The sequence below is a fragment of the Protomyctophum parallelum genome (assembly GCF_964188405.1).
Source record: "Protomyctophum parallelum genome assembly, chromosome: 5".
Classification (NCBI taxonomy): domain Eukaryota; kingdom Metazoa; phylum Chordata; class Actinopteri; order Myctophiformes; family Myctophidae; genus Protomyctophum; species Protomyctophum parallelum.
The window spans coordinates 43,951,384-43,974,809 of NC_139702.1; the positions used below are offsets into that span (position 1 = coordinate 43,951,384).

The 23,426-nt window shown below is 42.1% G+C and overlaps 1 protein-coding gene across 1 annotated transcript in view; it reads right to left on the minus strand.

Annotated features, from left to right (window-relative positions):
- The window catches only part of prss12 (serine protease 12), a gene marked incomplete at its 5' end in the record, with an annotated part of 45,273 nt that overhangs the window by 3,917 nt on the left and 17,930 nt on the right, over nucleotides 1-23,426 (minus strand). The window contains 5 exons of the mRNA XM_083765078.1: nucleotides 5,314-5,615; nucleotides 10,145-10,267; nucleotides 10,948-11,026; nucleotides 14,104-14,309; nucleotides 20,971-21,112. Of these exons, the coding sequence (XP_083621204.1) occupies nucleotides 5,314-5,615; nucleotides 10,145-10,267; nucleotides 10,948-11,026; nucleotides 14,104-14,309; nucleotides 20,971-21,112 (852 nt within the window). The remainder of the gene's footprint in view (nucleotides 1-5,313; nucleotides 5,616-10,144; nucleotides 10,268-10,947; nucleotides 11,027-14,103; nucleotides 14,310-20,970; nucleotides 21,113-23,426) is intronic.

Sequence of the window (23,426 nt, forward strand, 5' to 3'; positions counted from 1 at the left end):
CACTATTATTTTCTTGTTTTTGAAACAAAAATACCGTATTGTCCCGAATATAAGACGACTCTGATTATACCCCCATTTTTCAAGTCTCATTTGTGGAAAAAGAACATTGAATGTCAAATAGTCTAGTCCCCGATTATAATACGACCCCTGTTATTTAGTATACTATTGGACAAAAATACTAGACCAATAGGGTAAATAACGCAGCAAATGTAAAAAAAAAATACTTTTAATACTAATACATCAGACTTACGTATCACTTTTCTTAGTACCAAGTCACTTTACAAAACATTTTTTTAGAAGGCTCAGTTAAAGGTATATTCAGTGATTTCACTCAAAAAACCTTAGGTTTCATTTTTGGCTGTGGGACCCAGCCTTTCGTCCAATCAGGATAGAGAGTCAAAAACGAAACCTAAGGTTTTTTGACCCCCAGGGGTTAACTGTGGACAGGGAGGAACTCCTTATATGGCCAGCACACTCTATAGTAGGGAGGATTATCACAACAAAACAAAAAAATAAGTGATATTTGAATTAAGTGAAATCACTGAATATACCTTTAAAAGGCTAAACATTGAGAAAAGAAAAATAATAAAAACATTTAGCTAAGACTAAAAGCCTTACAGGTCTTTAAATAAATACTTTCTGAAACGTCTATGGGAATAAAATAATTGAAAATTGTCTTCCGGCTGCTCGTCGGGGGAGGGACAGCGACACTGGCTCTATAAAACTGTGCCGTTTGAAAAAAATCACAGATTTTTAAGTGGAAAAAACATGGTTTCAAGTCTCTGCTGGCAACACGGTTGCGCGTCAAGTGTCTTATTATTGTTGGGCCGAGCACAGAACGTCCTGTTCACATAATGTAATGCTCGTAATAATGCTATCTCGTAAATCGAGTCAAAACAAACAGCCGTCAAAACGACATTCTCCACCACACAATGGCACTAAGAGCCTTTCATTCCCGGCAGGTCATGTGAAAAAACAGGACAGGCATGTCTATCAGTGTCTTGTCAAAGCAAGTATCAGTATCCAAGAAATAGAAGTGACACGGGTGATGCGTGACGCGAGTGACGTAGAGAACATATTTATATATCTACAAAGGCAGGAATTTATTCTCTTGTGTGTCTCTGTGTTCCTTTACACAGAGAAACTACAGTAGCCTACTAATTAGCCTACTTTTGTGCCCAACCTAACTTCCCAAGACCATCTGTAAACAATTCCCCGTTCCCCCTATCAGTAATGTGATCTATTACAACACATTACCCACACTGAACATCATTTGCTGTTCATATATTCAGAACGGGTAAGGACTAGTAATTATTAATTCATCATCTGTTGGAAGTAATCCACAGGCTTTTCGTTTGCGTGACTATAGCTTGTCTCCCAGATGACACTGCAGCTTTGATGCATTCAAAGATGTCTTTGATTTGAAAGCACTACAGCCAGTGGTGGTGTAAATTAAATGTTTTTGTTTGTATACAGTATACTCTATCAGAATATAGATTAATAGACTTTTTCTTTTCTACACCTCAAATATCTTTGCCGAAAAAAGCCAAGCTGAGCAGCGACATGTTGTGATGAACAAATAAATAATTAAACAATTTTGAATAATGTCCCCTAGAATGCAACAAAGAAATATCACACAGCGCTTTTTAGTACGTTTTTAAGTTATTTTTTGTTAGTTTTTTGCCTATGAGGAGAGTCAGTATATTGATAAAACGAAATGTCGGGCAGAAAAAAACACACACAAAAAAAAACAGTTTTGTTTTTCCCTTGGGAAGGAAAATGAAATATTTTGTAGCCCGTTGGAGGATTTGAGCCAGTGCTCAGAATCCTGTCCCTGGCCAACATGAATGAATTGGTTCCCATGACACATCTGTCTTTCTTTTTATCTACGACCACACTGTCTTAATGCCCTTTCCATGGGGGCTTAGGATGATGACACTGCATGTACGTATGTGCAATATTTTCTTGTGCGTATGAGTGCGTGCGTGCGTGCGTGCGCCGTGCCATCTGACTGAGAGTCAGTCAAACTAAGCAGCTGTACAATGCACATATCTCACACTAAGCTGCGCTAACACCTCATCACCTCGCCATAACACCCTCTCTAAATAGCCTATCTTCTCACTGCGAAATGGCGCACAAACACTCTTACACAATCTTACACAAAGAAAGAAAAAACACACACAAGCATGTGCACCCCCCTCTCTGTGACGGGGATGTTTTAAAAAGCTGCTGAGACTAATAATGACACCGGTGAATAATGACCTCAGCATTGTGCTCACAGAGTTCACTCGAGACAAGTCTTTGTAGTTTGTACACATTCAAGTGTTGGCCAAACACAGATGTTACCGAAAGCCGCAGAAGTCAAACAAGCACTCACTATGGGTTGAAATCCTTCAACTGGATCGAGTACGTACGATGTCACGAGCCAATTAATCATTATCAAACCTAGTAATCATTAGCAAACCTATTTATTCCTGCACATTCAAATAGTAGAGCACAGGGGGGGGGGGGGGGGGGGGGGGTGCTGTGCATGCTAGACTTTACTTTGTTACTTCCTTCGTAATACATTTAACCCATTTAGGGTTAAGTCTTCTAAATCAGTTTTCTGAAAACTGTTTCTGCCAGCGGTGTTCAATCTTTTTCATGTCAAGGACCCCCAGAATTATCTGTATTTGGCCGCGGACCCTCATCTGAAAATATGTAGTTCCAGGGACCTCCCAGAAGCAAAGATTTGAGTTAAAAAAAACGTTTGCTGTGAAATAATATATATTCAAATATCTTTTGCCACATTTTCACGAGAAAAAGAAATAGCAGATCTACAAGCTTGTAGATCTGCTATTTTTCAATAGCTAAAGTATAACATAATCCTTAAAACAACAAAAGGGATTCCCGTCCCGTCTCCCTGAGGCTCTCGGGTCGTTGACACTCCCCTTGACACTCTTGCTGACACTCCCTGTTGCTAATCACCGGCACATTAAATGCACCGCCAATGTCACAGCAATTGTTCTGCTTCACACGCTCCACGCTATTATATATTTACATTATAATTGTTCTTTTTTACTTTCTCTTTCCCTGCTTGCTCTCTCTCCACCCCCCCGTCCTTTTTCATCTTTACAGCTCTCCTTTACAGCTGTAAACCAATAACGAGGGTAAGAAACTGCTTCAGAAAAGAACAGCGCTACGACAAACCCCGTCTCCTGAGACTATACAGCAGTGGTTTTCAACAATTTTCATATCAAGGTCCATTATTTATTAGGCATTTGAGCCACGGAGCTACCATTTGATGACATTTAGCCTCTCTTATATTCTTTAAAACTAAAGAATATTTTGTTGGCGTTGATCAAAAAAAAACTTCTATATTCTCTAATTAAATGCAGATGTTTTAGCAATAATTTAACTCTTGAGAGCGTAAAATGTACGCTCTCAAGAGTTAAAAGATCTGTAAGGGTCCCTTTGGTTATAACAACTCTCCATCATTTAATCTGGGGGGCCACCTGGCACCCTCCTCAAGGACCACTGGTGGTCCCCGGAACCATCACCCTGAACCTATGCGCTCAGAGCTCATATCATTGGACCATCACCCTGAACCTATGCGCTCAGAGCTCATATCATTGGAGCATCACCCTGAACCTATGCGCTCAGAGCTCATATCATTGAACCATCACCCTGAACCTATGCGCTCAGAGCTCATATCATTGGACCATCACCCTGAACCTATGCGCTCAGAGCTCATATCATTGGACCATCACCCTGAACCTATGCGCTCAGAGCTCATATCATTGGACCATCACCCTGAACCTATGCGCTCAGAGCTCATATCATTGGACCATCACCCTGAACCTATGCGCTCAGAGCTCATATCATTGGACCATCACCCTGAACCTATGCGCTCAGAGCTCATATCATTGGACCATCACCCTGAACCTATGCGCTCAGAGCTCATATCATTGGACCATCACCCTGAACCTATGCGCTCAGAGCTCATATCATTGGACCATCACCCTGAACCTATGCGCTCAGAGCTCATATCATTGGACCATCACCCTGAACCTATGCGCTCAGAGCTCATATCATTGGACCATCACCCTGAACCTATGCGCTCAGAGCTCATATCATTGGGGTCTGCTATATTTTGCTGCGTGACACCGCCTCGCGACACAGCACGACATCGTCGTGTCATCCTCCTTCCAGGCCTTCCTCCTCACCTAATCTGCACCTGCACATTCCGTTCACATGTTAAGTCTTTCAGCCTTCAGTACAGTACAGGTGTGGTCTTTTTTCTTTTTACCCTGCAGTCAAATGCCATTTATGAATGCGTAAGCCTCGTTTAAAAAAAGCAACCACTAAGCATAGAATAAAAAAACCTAATTAACTGTTAAGTGAATAATTGCAACAATTTGCCCCTCACTTTGTTTGAAGGACTTTTAGTTGTATATGGAATGTTTGAGCGCACGCACATGCGTGCAAACACACACACACACACACACACACACACACACACACACACACACACACACACACACACACACACACACACACACACACACACACACACACACACACACACACACACACACACACACACGCAAGCATACACATACTCCATACTCAATGTACTTTGAGTATTTTCTCTGTGCAAAATGTCTTGTACCCGATTATTGTTAGTGTACCATTTTGGATTACTGTTGAACTGTCAACTTGACATGTACAATGTAGCATTGAAATGTGATTTTGTTTCTGCCTCTTGGCCAGTTCCCACTTGCAAAAGAGACTCAGTCACAATGTGTTTTACTGGTTAACACTCTAATTGCCTGGGGTTATTTAATCCATTCAATTATAGCGCCCAATCGATTTATAGCAACGGAGCACTTTTACCGACGTACCGGATGTTATCCGGATGTGGCAGCTAAATGTAGCCAAAACACTCTCCATGAGATCGACAACAACGGGAGGTAAGCTTAAATCTATCTCGACTAGCGACTGGACCGCGGAGGGCTGTCTAACACAGGATCTTTTCTTAGAATTGGACAGGATGATTTAGATCGCGAGTTATTAACGTTTTAAGATTTTCTTTCTCATCGGCTAAACGGGGGGGGGGGGGGGGGGGGACATTTTCGATGACGTCCCACTGTTGCGCAACAGGCGATCCTAGGCTGTGGAGCCATGCGATCCGTTTTCATATCAATAAACTTCGTCTTTTGGATAAAACTTTGTCTTGGGCGTCGGGCGTTGCTAATAGAAAGGACGGTGAACTTCGTCCTGGGCGATTGGGGGTGTTAAATAAAGGTTAAATAAATAAATACACACACACACCTGTGTCTCCCCAGCCGGTGATATGACAGTTGCTGGCCTGTTTGAGCACTCTCTCTTTCCTCAGCGGCAGACATGCGGGCAGCACGTGCCGGGTGAAGGACACGCACGCTCCCGGGCGGCGCTCCAGGCCCATGGCGCCCGGGGACAGGCGCACCAGGGCCAGGTCGTAGTCGTTGCTGTGGGCGCGGTAGCTGGGATGGATGACGACGTGACGGACGCCATACTCCTCCTCGTGCTCCTCGGGAACCAGGGAGTGGTAGTCACCCAGACGGACCTTGTAGTGCTTGGTGTTGTTCCCATACCTGGAGGGATCAAATCAAATCAAAACTTGGTCAACCAAAGTGCTGTACAAGATCATAAAAACACGCATACAGAGATACAAGCAACACAAACAGCATAGTATAATAACAACATCAAAGCAAGACAGATATTACACAAGTTTGAGTTTTAAAGACGGAATGCCATAATCGTTTCCACCCTAAAACATGATCATCATGTCTTATATAATGTTCTTATATGAGGAAGAAGTTTAAAAGTTTTTAAAAGGCAGCATTCAGGAGAATTGCATTTATTTCCGAAGTCTCCTGAACTTGAACGCAGCATTTTGCGTTGAACATATTTGTTTAGAAATCCAATGTCGTTACACCGCATCTCCACTGGCTAAAGGGTGCTGGGTTGCGCCCCGGAAATAGCTGATCTACAAGCTCACAACGCGTCGCAGCTTGACGCGTTGTGAGCTTGTAGATCTGCTATTTATGTCCAAAAGTGCTACGGGATTTCAACCCCTAACACTCTCTGCACGTCCCTGGTAAAGAGACAGTTCTGTCAGGACGTAAACAAGGAAGCGCTGAAGAAGGAAAGGTCACTCGACTGAAAAAAAAGTATCCGTAATTTTGGTCAAGTTTAAGAATAGTTAAGGCTTTAGTCAGACATGACTCCAAGTAGCGAGCAGGTTATATAATCCACCAATCTCTCCTATAGCACTCTCCTAATCACGCTTCCTCTCCTCTCTCCTAATCACCCTTCCTCTCCTATGTCCTAATCATCCGTCCTCTCCTCTGTCCTCCATCCTTCTGCAGTTATCTCTTTCTCAGCGTGTTCTACAGAATCTACACTACAGCATTCTGGCCTCTGGAATAACATGTGGTTGTATGTACAGTATGTACAGTATGTAGGCTCCTCTTGAAACTCCTGATACAAAACGTGCTGATGATGAAACTAAATAAAAAAAGGTACAGAAAGCAAGACGAAGAAGAAGTTAGGGATGACTGGAACACAGGCTGTATATTATTATTAAGTAGAAGAAGTTAGGGATGACTGGAACACAGGCTGTATGTTATTATTCAGTGTTTGAGTGAGTTTATCATTAGACCCCTCAGTGTGGTTGTCATGTGCAATGATGTCTTCCCTTTGTATTTAGGGTTTCTTCCTGGAGGCTGAAACCTTGACAGTCAAACGTGCCAATGCAAAAACTAAAAGAAACAGTGATATAGTGACATCACAATATCATCCCCTCCCCCTTTATCATACAACAACAGCTGTGGGTTGCGCCTTCAGTTCAGTTCACCACCCACCAGTCGGCGTGTCCACATAAAAACGTCATTTTAACAAATACTGTACACTTTTTTGAAAAAACTCTTCCTCCTTATATAATAAATAATACCTGATGATCATGTTTTAGAGTGGGACAAAAATCACTGCACTCCATCTTTAACCATTTACTGATGGATGAAGTGAAGGGGAGGAGGAAGGGATAAAGATACAGATTGAACCATTTTACTGATGGATGGAGTGAAGGGGAGGAGGAAGGGATAAAGATACAGATTGAACCATTTTACTGATGGATGGCGTGAAGGGGAGGAGGAAGGGATAAAGATACAGATTGAACCATTTTACTGATGGATGGCGTGAATAAATAAAGATACAGAAGGGAGGAGGGGGGGAGGGATAAGATTAAGAATGAGGCAGAGTGATATATGAGAGAGAAGTGGAAGCAGGAGGAGGCCTTTAGGGCCGAGCCAAGTCCCCGTGTCCTGTTACAACCGCAAGGACCTGTCCGGAAAGAGATCCTCTACTGGTATAATGACTCTTCTGATCGGCAAGCAAGGCACACAGAAACACGCACGTGTACACACACACACACACACACACACACATGAGTATGCTTGCATACTTGATCAGCCTATTTCAGCTACCCATATGAAAGGTGACACTGTCATGCTGGAAGTGAAGTCACTGTGTTGGCTTACAGACAGATGCCTTCTCACAACTGATAACAGCTGAAGTCAGAGAGTAGTACAGCTCCGTGGATTGATTTACACACGGAAGCAAGTAGAGAGAAAACAGAAAACGCTTTGTAATGTAGCCACATGTATACTTCACTCATACTTCCTTATTTCGGTTAACTAAATGTATATACACTCACTCCCTAAATTATTTGTCTGGGTATCTGCTATTTTAGCAGGGGGGGGGGGGGCACCTCATTCAGCAAATTAAATGGCCCTTTTTCTCCCTATCTTTTCTTTAAATTGACAGCCAGACATTGAATTTAACAAACAGGATTCGAATTATTCTTTGTTGCAGGGAATGATATTTGTTTGACTGTATATATTGTTTGATTGTTGATTGATGATTGATTGTTGGCTCCAGCTGTAGGGAGCATACCAACTGTGGTATGAACACAATGTTTTGGGCCGATCAAATCATTTATAAGACGAAAAACAAAACAAATAGTGTTGTCTCCTGACTTTCTTTTCTTCTTTCTAATGATTTGATCGGCTCAAAACATTGTGTTCATTGTCAAGATTTGTCACGATCCGAGTTGGCTTTGTCCGCGGCGTAACAGTCTTTAAATAAATTAAATAAGAAGTGCCGATGGGAGAATGCATTGGGTTTTCATTTCCTGGGCCACTCGTTTTTCTGAAAGGGGGAGGGACTGCGGCACTCTATACCAACATTGGGTTTGTGTAAAGTGTGAAACTGAGCTCTAATTATTATGTTTAGATGTGGATATTTTGTTGAGTAATACGTGACACTTGTACAAATGTGTACATTAAATATAATGTCTCTGGACACCTGTAAAATTGTAGAATCAATTCAGGTTTGGTATGGTCCAGTGGGAGGGGCTTAGCCTATTTAAAGGAGAATTCCATGCTAGAAGGCTTTCTTACCTTTATTTGTAGTTGTTACGTCCCCAGACTCCTCACCAAAGAGGTCCAGGTGTTATTTTGTGCAAAAGCGCATTATTGGCTATTTCCCCTACCATAAGCCCTCAATGAATTGCATTGAATTGAATGGGGCTATGGGGTGTTATGCTAATTTGCTTATTTCCATCGCTCAAACATCTATATTTTTTGTATCCTCTCTTCATAATGTAAATAGTATCCCCAGCGGCACACTTTACTACTTATTTCGATGGAAATAAGCAAATTAGCACAAAAAAACCAACCCACCTTGAGGGCTTATATTAGGGGAAATAGCCAATAATGCACTTTTGCAGAAGTAAAGTACAAATTAAATTAATTACTGAAGTAATCTGTCTTGGAAGAGCCACCCATCGACTAATCTAATATACGGCAACCATACCCGTGTTTCTTCATGGCCACTGCTACAGAACTGACAATGAGGTTATATCTTCCCTTCTTCTCTGGAATCCTGCCTCAAAGCAGACCAGAAAACTGTCGTTCCCTGATGTCATCATCGCTAGGGACACATCAGTAAGCAGGAACTGGGGATGGGCAATGAAGGACCGGAAAGTCTGGCGTGGCATTGTGAAATGCATGATCTCGACCGCGGTCGAAAAATGTGGATGACTGACTACCTATGAATGTCCCATGTGTATTATGACATACTATACATCCACCTACTACATCCGTTCCAAAATGGAATATAGGGAAGACTTTAGAATTCCTCCATGGCCCTAATGTGGAAATAGCGAGACGGATCACAGGTAGAAACGAAGCGCGAGAGGGCGGGTTTGTGTGTAACATGAGCCATAATACACTGCCTGTGAAGGAGCTCTGGTTTTCTAAGCAAAATAAACCCCTGGAAATTATAACTGACAGCACAAACCCAAAGATATTTATCATAATCAAGACACACTGCCTGACAACAGACATCACAATGAACATTGCAGACTTATAAGGCCTGTACATTTTTGGTGTTTCTTTTGTGAGCCCAACCTCGCACGCACGCACGCACGCACGCACGCACGCACGCACGCACGCACGCACGCACGCACACACACACACACACACACACACACACACACACACACACACACACCTTTTCTCCCTCTCCCTCTCTCTGTATCTCCCTGTCTTCTTCTGTTTTGATTTCCCTCTGCCGTTTACACAAGGTGAAAAATGGGGCCATTGTTGAGGCCCCCCTAGACCAGATGAAGTGGCTGAGATGAAGTCGGTATGGATGCAATAATCTCAGTATGCCCCACGCTCACCACAAACACCCTCTGTATGCCCCACGCTCACCACAAACACCCTCAGTATGCCCCACGCTCACCACAAACACCAGAGCAGTGGTCACTACATCATCATCATCATCATCAAGTTGTGGTTATAGGCCCATGTCAGAGTCTCGAGTGCATGGCCGGGTTTCATGAGAGAGGTTTAAGACCAGAGGGGGGGTTGGGAAGTCTGTTGAAGAGATGTCGGGGCTTCGGGGAGGGGAGGGGAGGGGAATGGCTTCATGGAAGCTCTGTGGCAAATTAAAGGCGTGCACGCCAAGTCTTGCAAAACGAAGACAGACACAGGCTTGTGCGTGTACCGACATTTTCACACAGGAGCTCCCCAGCTGTGTGAATGCTGCTGATTACCTCTTGAAGCAGTGTGCAGATGTGAGGACCCAGCATGTGTCGATGAGCGTGGCTCCACACACCAGCCGCCCGTCCCCGCGAGATCCTCGCAAACGGATGGCGGCCTGCCATGGCCAGCCTCCCCTTCACACACACACACACACACACACACACACACACACACACACACACACACACACACACACACACACACACACACACACACACACACAGGTGCATTGTACGGTAAATACATGCAAAGCACAAACATGCAAAATATAACAATACACAAGGTACACAATTTAAATAATGATCACGGCTTGTGCTCTTTCTTAGCTATGAGTCACACTATATGGAGTGTCCAATCCACATCCTCATAACATCTCTATATGATTATTTATTGCATTTGTTGGAGGCATTTCAAACACTATAAGGTTGTTTGTTCACATGAAAAAGTTAGAAACGACAAACACACACATCTCGAGGGTTATTCCTAATAAAGAATTTCAAACAACATCGATTCATTTATCGACTGTCGACCCGGGGCCCACATTCACTTCATGTGGCCCTCAGGTTAATATCCGAATGTTGATATATTATTTATTTCAGCTCTGATAATTCCAGACATGCAAACATGACTCCCTTGAATGATTCTATTCTACATTAGTAGCTGAATGACTAATATTCAAATATCATTGTCTTTTCTATGTTCAATGTATTTGTATTTAGTTCATAATGTTAACATAACTATACTTTAAGGCATTTGAAAATAAATAGAAAATATCTACAAGGTCCCATCCCTGCTCTAGGGCATTCCATCTTACCTCAGAGAGTTCTCTCCTCCGATGATCCGTCGCTGCCGAGTGTGTATGAGCCGCAAACCGCAAACGGAATCCATGAGTTCTGACGGAGACATGCCGGGGGGGGGGGGGGGGGGGGAAATGTCATGACACTGCCACATAAATTAATGTGTGAAGAAATGTATTTCCTGTCCTCATAGTATATGTATGAAAAATGAAAATGAAACACAACATACTGGCTGACAACAAGGGATATATATTGGTTAAACCATGGTCATTCCTTTTAATCATTCCTGTTAACAATGATTTGATCATAATCGGGGGAGTTGTGGGGAAAAAAAGCATGTTAGCAATAGTTCCAGGAAGTGAGGTACCAGGAACATCTATAAAAGTACAGGAAGTGAGGCGCGCCAGGGGTTCCATTTTAGGTATCAGAAAGAGTGTTTGGTGGTGGTTTGTCAATAAGACTCTTTTAAGGCCAATACTAAACCAGAATAAGAACTTGATAAACCACTGATTAGTTAATTTGACTAAAGAACTTTGTGAAGGGGAAGAAAGGAAGTTTGGTCGAACCTTTCTGAAGGTTTAAGCTCTGAATCAGTTTAGAGCTTTTGCACAAAGGAACCGGCAGTTGTCTCCTGACTTGAAGGTGGGGTGAGTTTGCAATGCATTGCCTTTTTATTCAATGAATTTATGGATTACAGTACTTGATTTTCATAAAGTAGAAGATATACAATTTTTGGTTAGATTTTTGGGATACTTTACTCTTTGGAGACATTTAAAGGAACTTTGCGTTGCAGGACTTTGACAATTTTCTTTTATATTTTGAAATATACTGATTGTTCAATTGAAGGACCTTATTTTGTTAGTTCTTTAATATAACTCAGACATACAGTATTATGATTCTGAGGGGATACTTTGTGTGTAATATGTGGTTTTAGATATTTTAGATTTTATCAGTGAGCCCAGTTTCCCTGACTGGGCTCACTTCCTTCCTGGACTACAATTCCCATAATGCTTTGGTTCACTGCTCCTCCTTGTGGATAGGGGGAGGGCTGTCTTACTGAGACAACATGTAGTCCTAAAACCACATATTACACACATAAAGACCCCCCAGGAAAGTGTTCTAAATCTTCTAAACGTCATTAACATTTGCAAAAAGGGTGAAGTGTCCCTTTTTAAGGGTGTCTGTGAGTTGTGTGCGCACAGATGCGAGTGGTGATGGATAAACCATACAGTACATTCAGGCTCAAATGGTGCCCTTATTAGATTATTAGACCAACTGCATTATAAATGAGAACCCGCTCTCATATTATAGGCCGGTTAGACTTAGTAAAGTCTACAAACTGCTTTTTCAGAGGATCAACTTGACTAGACCACATCCAGGTGTAGAAGTAACACACACTCCTGATGAGTGTGTGTGTGTGTGCATGACGTTTGCGATAGACTGTGGTCGTGCATTAAGTTTGTGAGCGCACACACGTGTGCACGTGTAATAGAGACAACTGGGCGAGTCTAACATCTGCCCTGCTGTGTGTGTGACGGACAGGGTGAAGTAATATTACAGCTCTCTCCACTTTACCATCTGGAGACGCAGACACACACACACACACACACACACGCACGCACGCACACACACACACACACACACACACACACACACACACACACACACACACACACACACACTCTTGTCACCCTCTGTACTTGTTTCCCTCACACTTAAGAGAACCTTCACCTCTTTCCTTTTCATTCGTCATTTGTTTCTCATTAGTCTCAGAGTGTGAAACAATGGAGGTATTTGTTTAACATGCAAATTCTCCATGGGTTCCAAATCACAGACACTCTTTTCCTTTTCTTTTTTAATAGCCTATTATTGTTACCCTGGAAAGCAGTGTAAATTTTTTCCACAATATTTTGATTTAGTCTTTTGTATAACACACCATTTAGTCTTAGTCCTATTTAGTCTTCTGAAAAGTCTTTTAGTCTTAGTCGACAAAATTAACACTGCTGGAAAGTTTTTTTTTTTTTGTATATCCAGTGCTCATTCATTCCTTAATTCTTTAAATAAGACCATGTTGTACAGTATATGTCCTTAATTCTTTAAATAAGACCATGTTGTACAGTATATGTCCTTTATTCTTTAAATAAGACCATGTTGTACAGTATATGTCCTTAATTCTTTAAATAAGACCATGTTGTACAGTATATGTCCTTAATTCTTTAAATAAGACCATGTTGTACAGTATATGTCCTTAATTCTTTAAATAAGACCATGTTGTACAGTATATGTCCTTAATTCTTTAAATAAGACCATGTTGTACAGTATATGTCCTTTATTCTTTAAATAAGACCATGTTGTACAGTATATGTCCTTTATTCTTTAAATAAGACCATGTTGTACAGTATATGTCCTTTATTCTTTAAATAAGACCATGTTGTACAGTATATGTCCTTAATTCTTTAAATAAGACCATGTTGTACAGTATATGTCCTTAATTCTTTAAATAAGACCATGTTGTACAGTATATGTCCTTTATTCTTTAAATAAGACCATGTTGTACAGTATATGTCCTTTATTCTTTAAATAAGACCATGTTGTACAGTATATGTCCTTTATTCTTTAAATAAGACCATGTTGTACAGTATATGTCCTTTATTCTTTAAATAAGACCATGTTGTACAGTATATGTCCTTTATTCTTTAAATAAGACCATGTTGTACAGTATATGTCCTTTATTTTTTTAATTAGACCATGTTGTACAGTATATGTCCTTTATTCTTTAAATAAGACCATGTTGTACAGTATATGTCCTTTATTTTTTTTTAATTAGACCATGTTGTACAGTATAAATTATGTCCTTTATTTTTTTTAATTAGACCATGTTGTACAGTACAGTATATGCATTTATGGACATCAAGAGATGACGCTGAAGTATCGGGAATAAAAGGCTAGGGTTATATACGTTTATTCTTCTTCCTACTGTTTTATTTGGCCTAATATTCTTTGACTTTGTTGTCAAATTTTAACATAAAGCCGTCCGTTCGTTCGTTCGTTCATTCATTATGGCATTTTATGGCCTATTTTAACCACTTTCTCAATTAATTTATAATGCACACGCTGTTGGGGATACGGATATAGGTTGATATGCAGCAGGCCAATTAATTAGCATCACTGACCTTTGATCTCTTTGGAGCTGGCCTGTGATTGGCCGTAGTCACAGATGACGCCCGCGTCCTCGGTGTGGCGACAGTTGTGCGAGCCGGGCGCCTGCTTGATGCAGTCGACCAGCGAGCGCTCCTCGCCGCCGCACTTCACGTTGTCCACGTGGATGGGCCCCGAGCCCTCCCCGAAGTACGCCATTACGCGGGCCTTCGCCACGCCACTGCAGGGAACACACAGGCAGAAAGAGGCACTTGAGATCAATTGACCTTTGACCCCTCCACAAACTGCTATGGTCCAATCACAGCTAAGCATAGTAGACGAACCTCTCCACCAATAGTTTTCCTATATGATAAAACTTAATTTAAAAAAATTGATGCTACGCAAACAATTTATCCACGACATATGGAAGGCCTTGTTGACGGATTTGGATGAGATTTTGAAGGTCTGGTTACAAAAATGAACCAGTATTTAATGTGTAAAATCTATTATATGTACATTGGAATGAATGAGCCCGGCTGGAAAGTGTCCAAGTGGGAGAGGCCGGGGTCTTAGCTATAGGTGAATTAATCCAAATTTAATGAATGACTGAATGAGTGAGTGAGTGAATGAGTGACAATGCATTGTGAGCTTTTTGATCAGCTATTTTCAGTGAAAATATTTGGTATAGAGGAAAAGGATAGGATACAGTATAGACACCATACAGTATATGGAGTTCTTTGTTAGGCATGCCCAAATATGTAGTCTATGCAGATGTCAGAACAGGCCGGCTCCATATATGGACACTGGGCAGGGGGCCCTGTCCAGTCCAGAGCCCGGGCCCAGAGGCCTTTTTGGGGCGGTTCTGGACAACCGTGGGTCCGACCATACTCGACCCCGGGCACTGCACTCCCTGTGGGGGTGTGGAACACGTGTGTCGGATTTGAAGTCGGTGGGGCGAACGGTTCCTGAGTTGCGGTGATTACATACAGACATACAGAGACTTGGTGCATTTATTAGTTAGATGAAGTAGAGAGGGTTGAAATGTTGGGGATCGTTTCCAAAAAGTGTGTCTCTACTGTAAGTAGACGAGACTAACACCACATACACTTCAGTCTGACAAAACAGTCCTGATAGTGTGTGTGTGTGTGTGTGTGTGTGTGTGTGTGTGTGTGTGTGTGTGTGTGTGTGTGTGTGTGTGTGTGTGTGTGTGTGTGTGTGCGCGAGTCTGTGAGAGAGAGCACTATGTCTCCATGTATTTCGACAGTGATGACATCTTGAGCAGAGATGTTATGGTTTGACATTCTCTGGCCATGACACAAAGCACCTCAAAACCTCTTTCAATCTGATAACAACTGTGTGTCTGTGACACACTATCACACCCTCACCTCTGACTTCAATTAGCACACCAGTGCGTGCGTGCGCTTCTGCGTATATGAATGGCTCTTTACTCTCATATTAATCAGGAATGATCGCTGACCGACCGAGAAGATCTCATATTGTTTCCCAGAGGGGCCGGGTTGATTGGCAGGGTCAATTTCACTGGCCTGTCTCCACAGGGAAGCTGCTGTATGTCGGTCTGTTACTGAGACATCCAGTTTTCTGTCTGTGCCTCACAGAGATCCCTGTGGTGCTTTTATTTTATTATAGCGCACAGAGGTTAAAGCCAGAGGGTCCGATTCAAAGGGAGTGCACCGCCCACGCACACACACATGGGGGAAGTCAATTGAAACACATTCTCTAAACGGACGTCAAACCTGCATGGAGTTTCAATCTGTAGGAGAAAAACAAACTGGACCCCATTGGGCCCTTTGTTGGTATAGACCGATTCTGTAGCGGTTTCATGGTCGCAGCCTACGTATTTCCTGTAGGCGGACTCGACGTAGCTGCGGGGATAAAACCCTCACCAGGCGCACCTCTTCCACTACAGTGAACGGCAGAGTGACTGATGTTAGTTTGCCTCAAACTTTACTCCTTTACCTGCTTTTTTACTAACACTAACATTACAAAGATGCCCAGAACATCGAGATGAACCTGTGTAGTTTATGGCTGCTCCAACAGTAGTGGCAACATAAAAAATAAAATAAAACGGAATGTCTAATATCCACCGCGGTGGCTGAGACCAGAGCCATTGAGTAATGGTTGAGACGAAGCAGGGAAAGATACATATCGCCAGTCTTACACAATACCAAATCTTTCTGTTTTATGAACACAAGGCTGCTGTATTTTATACCTCATACTAAGCATTTAAAGTATGAGGTATAAAGTACACTGGCGTTATGTATCTTTCACTGCTTCGTCTCAACCATTACTCAATGGCTCTGGTCTCAGCCACCGCGGTGGATATTAGACATTCCGTTTTACTTTATTTTTTATGTTACCACTACTGTTGGAGCAGCCATAAACTACACAGGTTCATCTCGATGTTCTGGGCATCTTTGTAATGTTAGTGTTAGTAAAAAAGCAGGTAAAGGAGTAAAGTTTGAGGCAAACTAACATCAGTCACTCTGCCGTTCACTGTAGTGGAAGACGTGCGCCTGGTGAGGGTTTTATCCCCGCAGCTACGTCGATTCCGTCTACAGGAAATACGTAGGCTGCGACCATGAGACCAGCTACGGAATCGGTCTATACCTCCGAACGTCTCTGTGCATTTGAATGGAATGGCATTGGAAATGGGCTACGAATGTGATCGTGAACGATTGGATCTATATATGGTCGTACTTTTTTCGTCGTCATTTTTATGCAATCGAAAAAGGGCTCTTAAATACAGCCGAGCATTTAGTGGAAGGTGTGACATACACTACTAATTATCAATATATTCGATTTACTCTAATAATAATTAGTTGCCTATTAATAAATAGTTTGTCTAATTAAGATAATAGACTGATCTACAAGCCGTGAGACAGTGCAACACGTGAGCTTGTGGATCTGCTATCTTTGCTGATAATTATACACTTTTGATAAATAAAATCTTTTGGCATTAAAAAAATAAAATAAAATAAAGTTCTGTAATGAAATACCAAAACTAGGGACGCCAGGTGGCTAATGAGCTTAACCCATTTAGGACTGAGGACGATTCTAAATCCTGACAGTATTTTGAAAAACCTACGTTTCTATATCAGTGGTTCTCAAACTATTTCATGTCATGGACCCCCAAAAACTATACACTGTATGTATTTGGCCGAGGAACGGCCGTCTGAAAATATGTTGACTGAGAGACTGCCATCACGCAAATTCCAGCTTTTCACCAGAGGAGAAAAACGTTGTTTTAATTTTTTTCCCCCAAAATGAGTTTATAGCACAGGCAGACTCTTCACATATATTCAAAGATTTGCGCCACATTTTCACGGGAATTTTCAAAAATAGCAGATCTACAAGCTCGCAGCGCGGCACTCGTAGATCTGCTATTTTTCAATAGCTAAAGTATAACATAATGCTTAAAACACCAAAAGGGGTTCCCCCTTTTGAATGGCTACCGCTAAACGTCTTGAAGAATCAGTCCAGTCCACACCTAGCTCTGTCCTCCACAGATGGAGAAGAAGAACTATACACCGTTTTGGCTTTGTCAGGCAGAACAACATTCCTGGATTTCAGTAGGGGGGGCATTTATTTTTAATGTTCAACTTCTTCAACGGTGTGAGTCACACAATAATGGGCCCATTGTTTAGCCTCTCCTGCAGACAGAAGTAGGTCATAGGAGGACAGTTCAGTGCTCTAATGTTTACACTGCTAGCGAATTAGTCTCTTGACGTGCGTTAGACTGTTGCAGCCAAAGCACTTGAATGTTGATGGATCACAATGAAAACAAAGCCTTTGGCTGTTTTTGTGATGATCCATTTGGATTATTATCATTATTTTCTTCTTACGTACTGCTGTACCTTATTCGAAACGGTCAATAAAATATTCAAAGTCAATAGTACTATAGACGAATAACAGTTTAAAGTCCACATTTTATTCTGACCCCTCCACGAAAAGACCTGAACCCTTAGCCATCATTTATACATTATGGATAATTAGCATGGACTTAAACTGTTATTCGTCTATAGTAATTAAGGAACATCAAAGAACTCGAGATCTATAGAGATCCAGTTACATAGTTAATGTGTACTTGTCTATCTGCCAGGCTTTGCATCTTATGCATGATGTGAGTGGATGTTCGTGTGTGCGTGTGCATGCGTGCGTGCGTGCGTGTTGTGCATGTTTGCATACGTGTATATTTGTGTCATTGTTACGTTCATATTCCATTACCACCACCACGTTAACCTTTCACCCTCCTATGTAATAGTCTTTAACCACACCCAGTCCATCATAGCGATGACCCTAACATGACTTTCACACGCCTCTGACATGCTCTATATCACGCATGCACACACACACACACACACACACACACACACACACACACACACACACACACACACACACACACACACACACACACACACACACACACTTATGCACTCCAGATGTGGCTTTTATCCGTAGTCTAGATGTACCGTACGTTTCAGCGAGAGGGAATGATGGGTGAGCGATGAATTTACGCTTGATGGAAGGGAGTGAAAGAGGAACAAATCAAATCGTTTTCCATATAGCATGCGCTGCTATTCACATGTTTTTTGTTTTATAAGGGAGGATATAATGGGAGAAACAGAAGCGTTCGTTAACACATTTAGACCTGAGGACGATTCTACAAAATGTCTTCTAAATCAGTTGACAGTTTCCTGAAAAACCCCGTGTTTCTATGTCAGCCAAGTACCACAAATGTATGGTACTATGGCCGCCGAACCCCATCTGAAAATATGATGTTCCAGGAACTCCCGCCCCAGACGCAAAGATTTGAGTTACAAACGTTCGCTCTGAAAGAATATACAGTATATTCAAAGATTTGCACCACATTCACGATTTAAAAAAAAATTGCAGATCTACAAGCTTGATCTGCTTATTTTTCAATTGCTAAAGTATAACATAATGCTTAAAACACCAAAAGGGATTCCCGTCCAGAATGGGATAAAGAACACGCATTAATTTGCGGAATTTCCTTTTGTTAGGGTTTGATTGTGTTGGCTGAGTAGCAAATGACAACAGACATTTGTCAACCATCAAATTTTATGAATGTTTCTTATCTGCTGCCAAGTGTTGTCTCTCTGATGATGTCTGCCTGCATTTCTTTATGCACACACCTTTTGCTGCTGTTGGGTGGAGACTGCCAACCCTCCAATGTACTGTAGTTAGTCACAAGGTCTTGTTTGTGACTTAGCTCTTATTTTACTAGATACAACAAGATACAAGGTTTATACAACCATATAAGTTTTTCTTTCTCTGTTATTTGACTACATTTCCAAACTGCAAATAGCCAGAGCTTTTACGGAAGATAATTCCACCCAGTCTTTCAAACTGTATAAGCTTCTGATGTGACAATAATGGACTTGCAGTAAGAGCCTCTGCTATTGTAGAAGGACACAGATGAATTGAGCCCCCATGGAAATCGCAGAAATGTGGGTAAAATTCATGAGAGCCTCAAATCCATATGGCCACCATCCAAAACCTGTTAGGGCACAATAAGGCAAACTTACCTAACATTCATTCTGCTTTAAGTAGCGTCTGACATGTCGAACTAGGGGGTTTTCATGATTCTGAATCCATTCCAAGCATTAGTTTAGCACAAAAACGGCCATAGCCACTTGCCCAAATGTGCTCAAATGTGCTGACCTCATCACATTTGTGATGACTGCTATGGCTAATGCTTGGAATGGATGTGGGATGTGGGTTCTCATGACTTTTCCCTGCATTTTTCGCGATTTACATGTGGGCTCAATGTGTTTAATAACCCTTCTAGATGACAAATCCATTGAGAAACTGACCTTTGCTCGCCGGTCACGGAACTGCCGTAAATGTGTGTGTGTGTGTGTGTGTGTGTGTGTGTGTGTGTGTGTGTGTGTGTGTGTGTGTGTGTGTGTGTGTGTGTGTGTGTGTGTGTGTGTGTGTGTGTGTGTGTGTGTGTGTGTGTGTGTGTGTGTGTGTGTGTGTGTGTGTGTGTGTGTGTGTGAGACACGTGACACAGACGCACAATATTCACAGATAAAACATATTCACGTGAGCACAGTGCAGGCGCACAAGCTTCCAGTTGTAAATAATTGAAAGCACACACACACACACACACACGGGGGGGGTGAGTCATTTTTCATCCAAAATGTAATCTTTAAATGACACTGTTATGGGAATATTCTACACAGAATGTGAACGTAATGCATACATATACAGTATAGTGTGACGCGCTGCGTTGCAGGGGAGATCTATCGTTGGTCTATACGTGGTGAAAGTGTGCTGTAAACTGAGGCATGGAGCGGTGGTGTGAGGGGAAGGAGTGATAACTAGAACAGGAATACGTGAGCCAACGAGTGATGGAGAGGTCAGAAGTGAGTGGATAAACAGAGTAGGCAATCTGGATTCACTCACTGGGAGTCTAACGTCTTAACCCATTTAGACCCGAGGACCATTCTACAAATGTCTATTAAATCATGACTGTTTTCTGAAAAACCTCATGTTTCTCAAACATTTTAATGTCAAGGGCCCTCAAAAATTGGCCGTCGACCCCCATCTGAAAATATGTTGTTCCAGGGACCTCCCCCAGAAGCAAAGATTTGAGTTAAAGATGTTCGCACTGAAAGAATAAATATTCAAAAGATTTGTGCCACATTTTCACAATTTTTCAAAAACAACAGATCTACAAGCTCGTAGTGGGGGCACTCGGTGTCATGCTATGAGCTTGAAGATCTGCTATTTTTCAACAGCTAAAGTGTAAAATAATGGTTAAAGCGGTTAAGGCGACACAGATGTGTTCCAGGTCTCAATGGGAATAATACACAGTGACACCCCACCCCCACCCCACACACACACACACACACCTGTAACCCAGCTGTCGACACACCACCTCGGCATCGCGGTCTGTCCAGCCGTCGTCACACACTGTCCCCCACTGACCAGACAAGTAGATCTCCACCCTGCCCTCTCTGGAGCTCTCTCCTCCCACCAGCCTCACTGGCACACCTGGGGAACGCACACACAACACATTAAGTTATTTTATTTAAAAAAATATATACGCTGATAAAATTTATTTTAAGTTATTTATGCCTTCACTTAGCCGTTGGGCTTGCCCGATAAATCATGCATGGGGATCAAAACTTGATCTTGGAAATGTCGGACGACCTCATTATAGCTAGGGTCCTATCCTATCCGAGACAGAGGGGATTATTTACAGTTGGAATTGACTGAATTATACATTGCATTGTGATCATGAAGCAGAATTCCAAACATGAAAACATGCCCCGCTTAAATTACTTTTTTATGTCCAATGTATTTGTATTTAGTTAATACATTTAACATAACTAATAACTAAATGCATTTTAAATGAAATACAAAGGTTACTTTTCAGGATTCCAATTCAATAAAAATAAAAAAATAAACAGGATTTCAATTCAAACATAGAAAAATAGCTGATCTACAAGCTCAAAACGTGTCATGTTTTGAGCTTATAGATCGGCTATTTTTGCTAAGACAGTATATGCAATGTTGCCCTCTGGAGTGAGTGTAGAAATATAGTGGCCCTCTCCATGGTCAAAGTTGCCCACCCCTGGTCTAGCTGCTTGGAGGCCAGAAGCCAAACATCTCCCTCAGCCATGCAGGGAGGATTCCCCTTGGCCTGGGGACCCATGTTTGGGTTCCCACGCAGGGCAGATCAGACCTGTGTTAAAATCCAGGCCGGTCTTGAATCTCGAACAATCTACTACAGTGGTTTTCAACCTGTAATCATGCCCCATTATGTATTGGGTATTTGAGCCACGGAACCACCATTTGATGACATTTAATGTATCCTCTCAGACCCGAAACGTAGAATATTTCATTGTCGTTGGACGAGATTTTGGTACCATTTCACGCTCCATTTTGACTGGGGGTCAATCTGTTCAGAATCATACTGCTGATTTGTGTCTGTAGTAGTCAGTAAATCCCAAATTGTGCACAAAATACAAACAAATAATTTCTCCATGATTTATAATAATATTAATGTAGCCTATTTACTTAATTTGCAAGCATTATGCAAATTATGCATTCTATTCTGTTTCAGTGAAGAGGCCATCGTCTTTCACATACTGGCATTTTCGTTGTGCATAACAATATTTGTGCATTCTCTCGCACGCACGCATGCACGCACGCACTCACGCACGCATCAATTTACACTACTACACTACAGCATCTAAAACACAAAGACGCCTACTCTGACAAGATCACTGACACGAAAGTAAAACTCAAAAAAATAGGAATTAAAAATAAAAAAATCCAACAAGGTAGCACATCCAAAAACTTAAACAAGCTGGGGACAAAGTACTCACATTTCCATTTCTTTATTGGCACACACCAAAAAGGAACGCTAAAGTAAAACTGACCATTTGCAATTAAAGGTCTAAGAAACAAATGAATGTAAAAATGTTCATTTTTGTCCAACCACGAAACGGCAACCAATGGGTGTGAAGAGGGGGCACAGCCACGGGCGGGACCTGTACTGTACATCGCTATCATGAAAAACATTGACCAACAATATAGAACTCCCCTCTAGCTTCTCTGAGGCTTGACAATATAGAACTCCCCTCTAGCTTCTCTGAGGCTTGACAATATAGAACTCCCCTCTAGCTTCTCTGAGGCTTGACAATATAGAACTCCCCTCTAGCTTCTCTGAGGCTTGACAAGCAGACACAGGGAAATAAAGACTATGATTGACAGACGGCAGTATAGGAGAGAAAATGAATCCTTGGTGTGTGTAAACACATGGAAAACTCATTAGCGTTCAGCAAGATGAGAGAGGTTTCTGTGTCTGGGGGTGCCTGCCTGTAAGCAGAAACCAATGTTGATGGATCTTTATCATAACGCCGGATGATGTTATGAGCCATCTCGGGATGCATAACTTTTCAGAGAGAGAGAGAGACGATTAATGATCTTTTCATATCAACAGGAGATTCAAGGCCTATTCATAGTCTGGATTTTCGGTGGTGAGGTGACCACCGCTCCGGTGGTGAGCTGACCACCGGAGCTGAAATAACGTGGAGCGGTGGTGAGTAAAAACAGAGAGAAGGGCTGGAGCGGTGGTTTGCTCTTCACCGCGGCTCGTGACGTCATGTTGTAGTTCGGTGGTCACCTCACCACCGAAAATCCAGACTATGTATGAGCCTTAAGTGTTTCACTTCCTGAACAGCCCCCCCCCCCCCAATGCATGCACTCACGCAGACACGCAGGCAGGCCTCAGTCAGGCATGTGCACTGAGCTGGTGAGCTGCCTGATTATGTGTATGGGAAGAGGCAGGTGTTTGAGT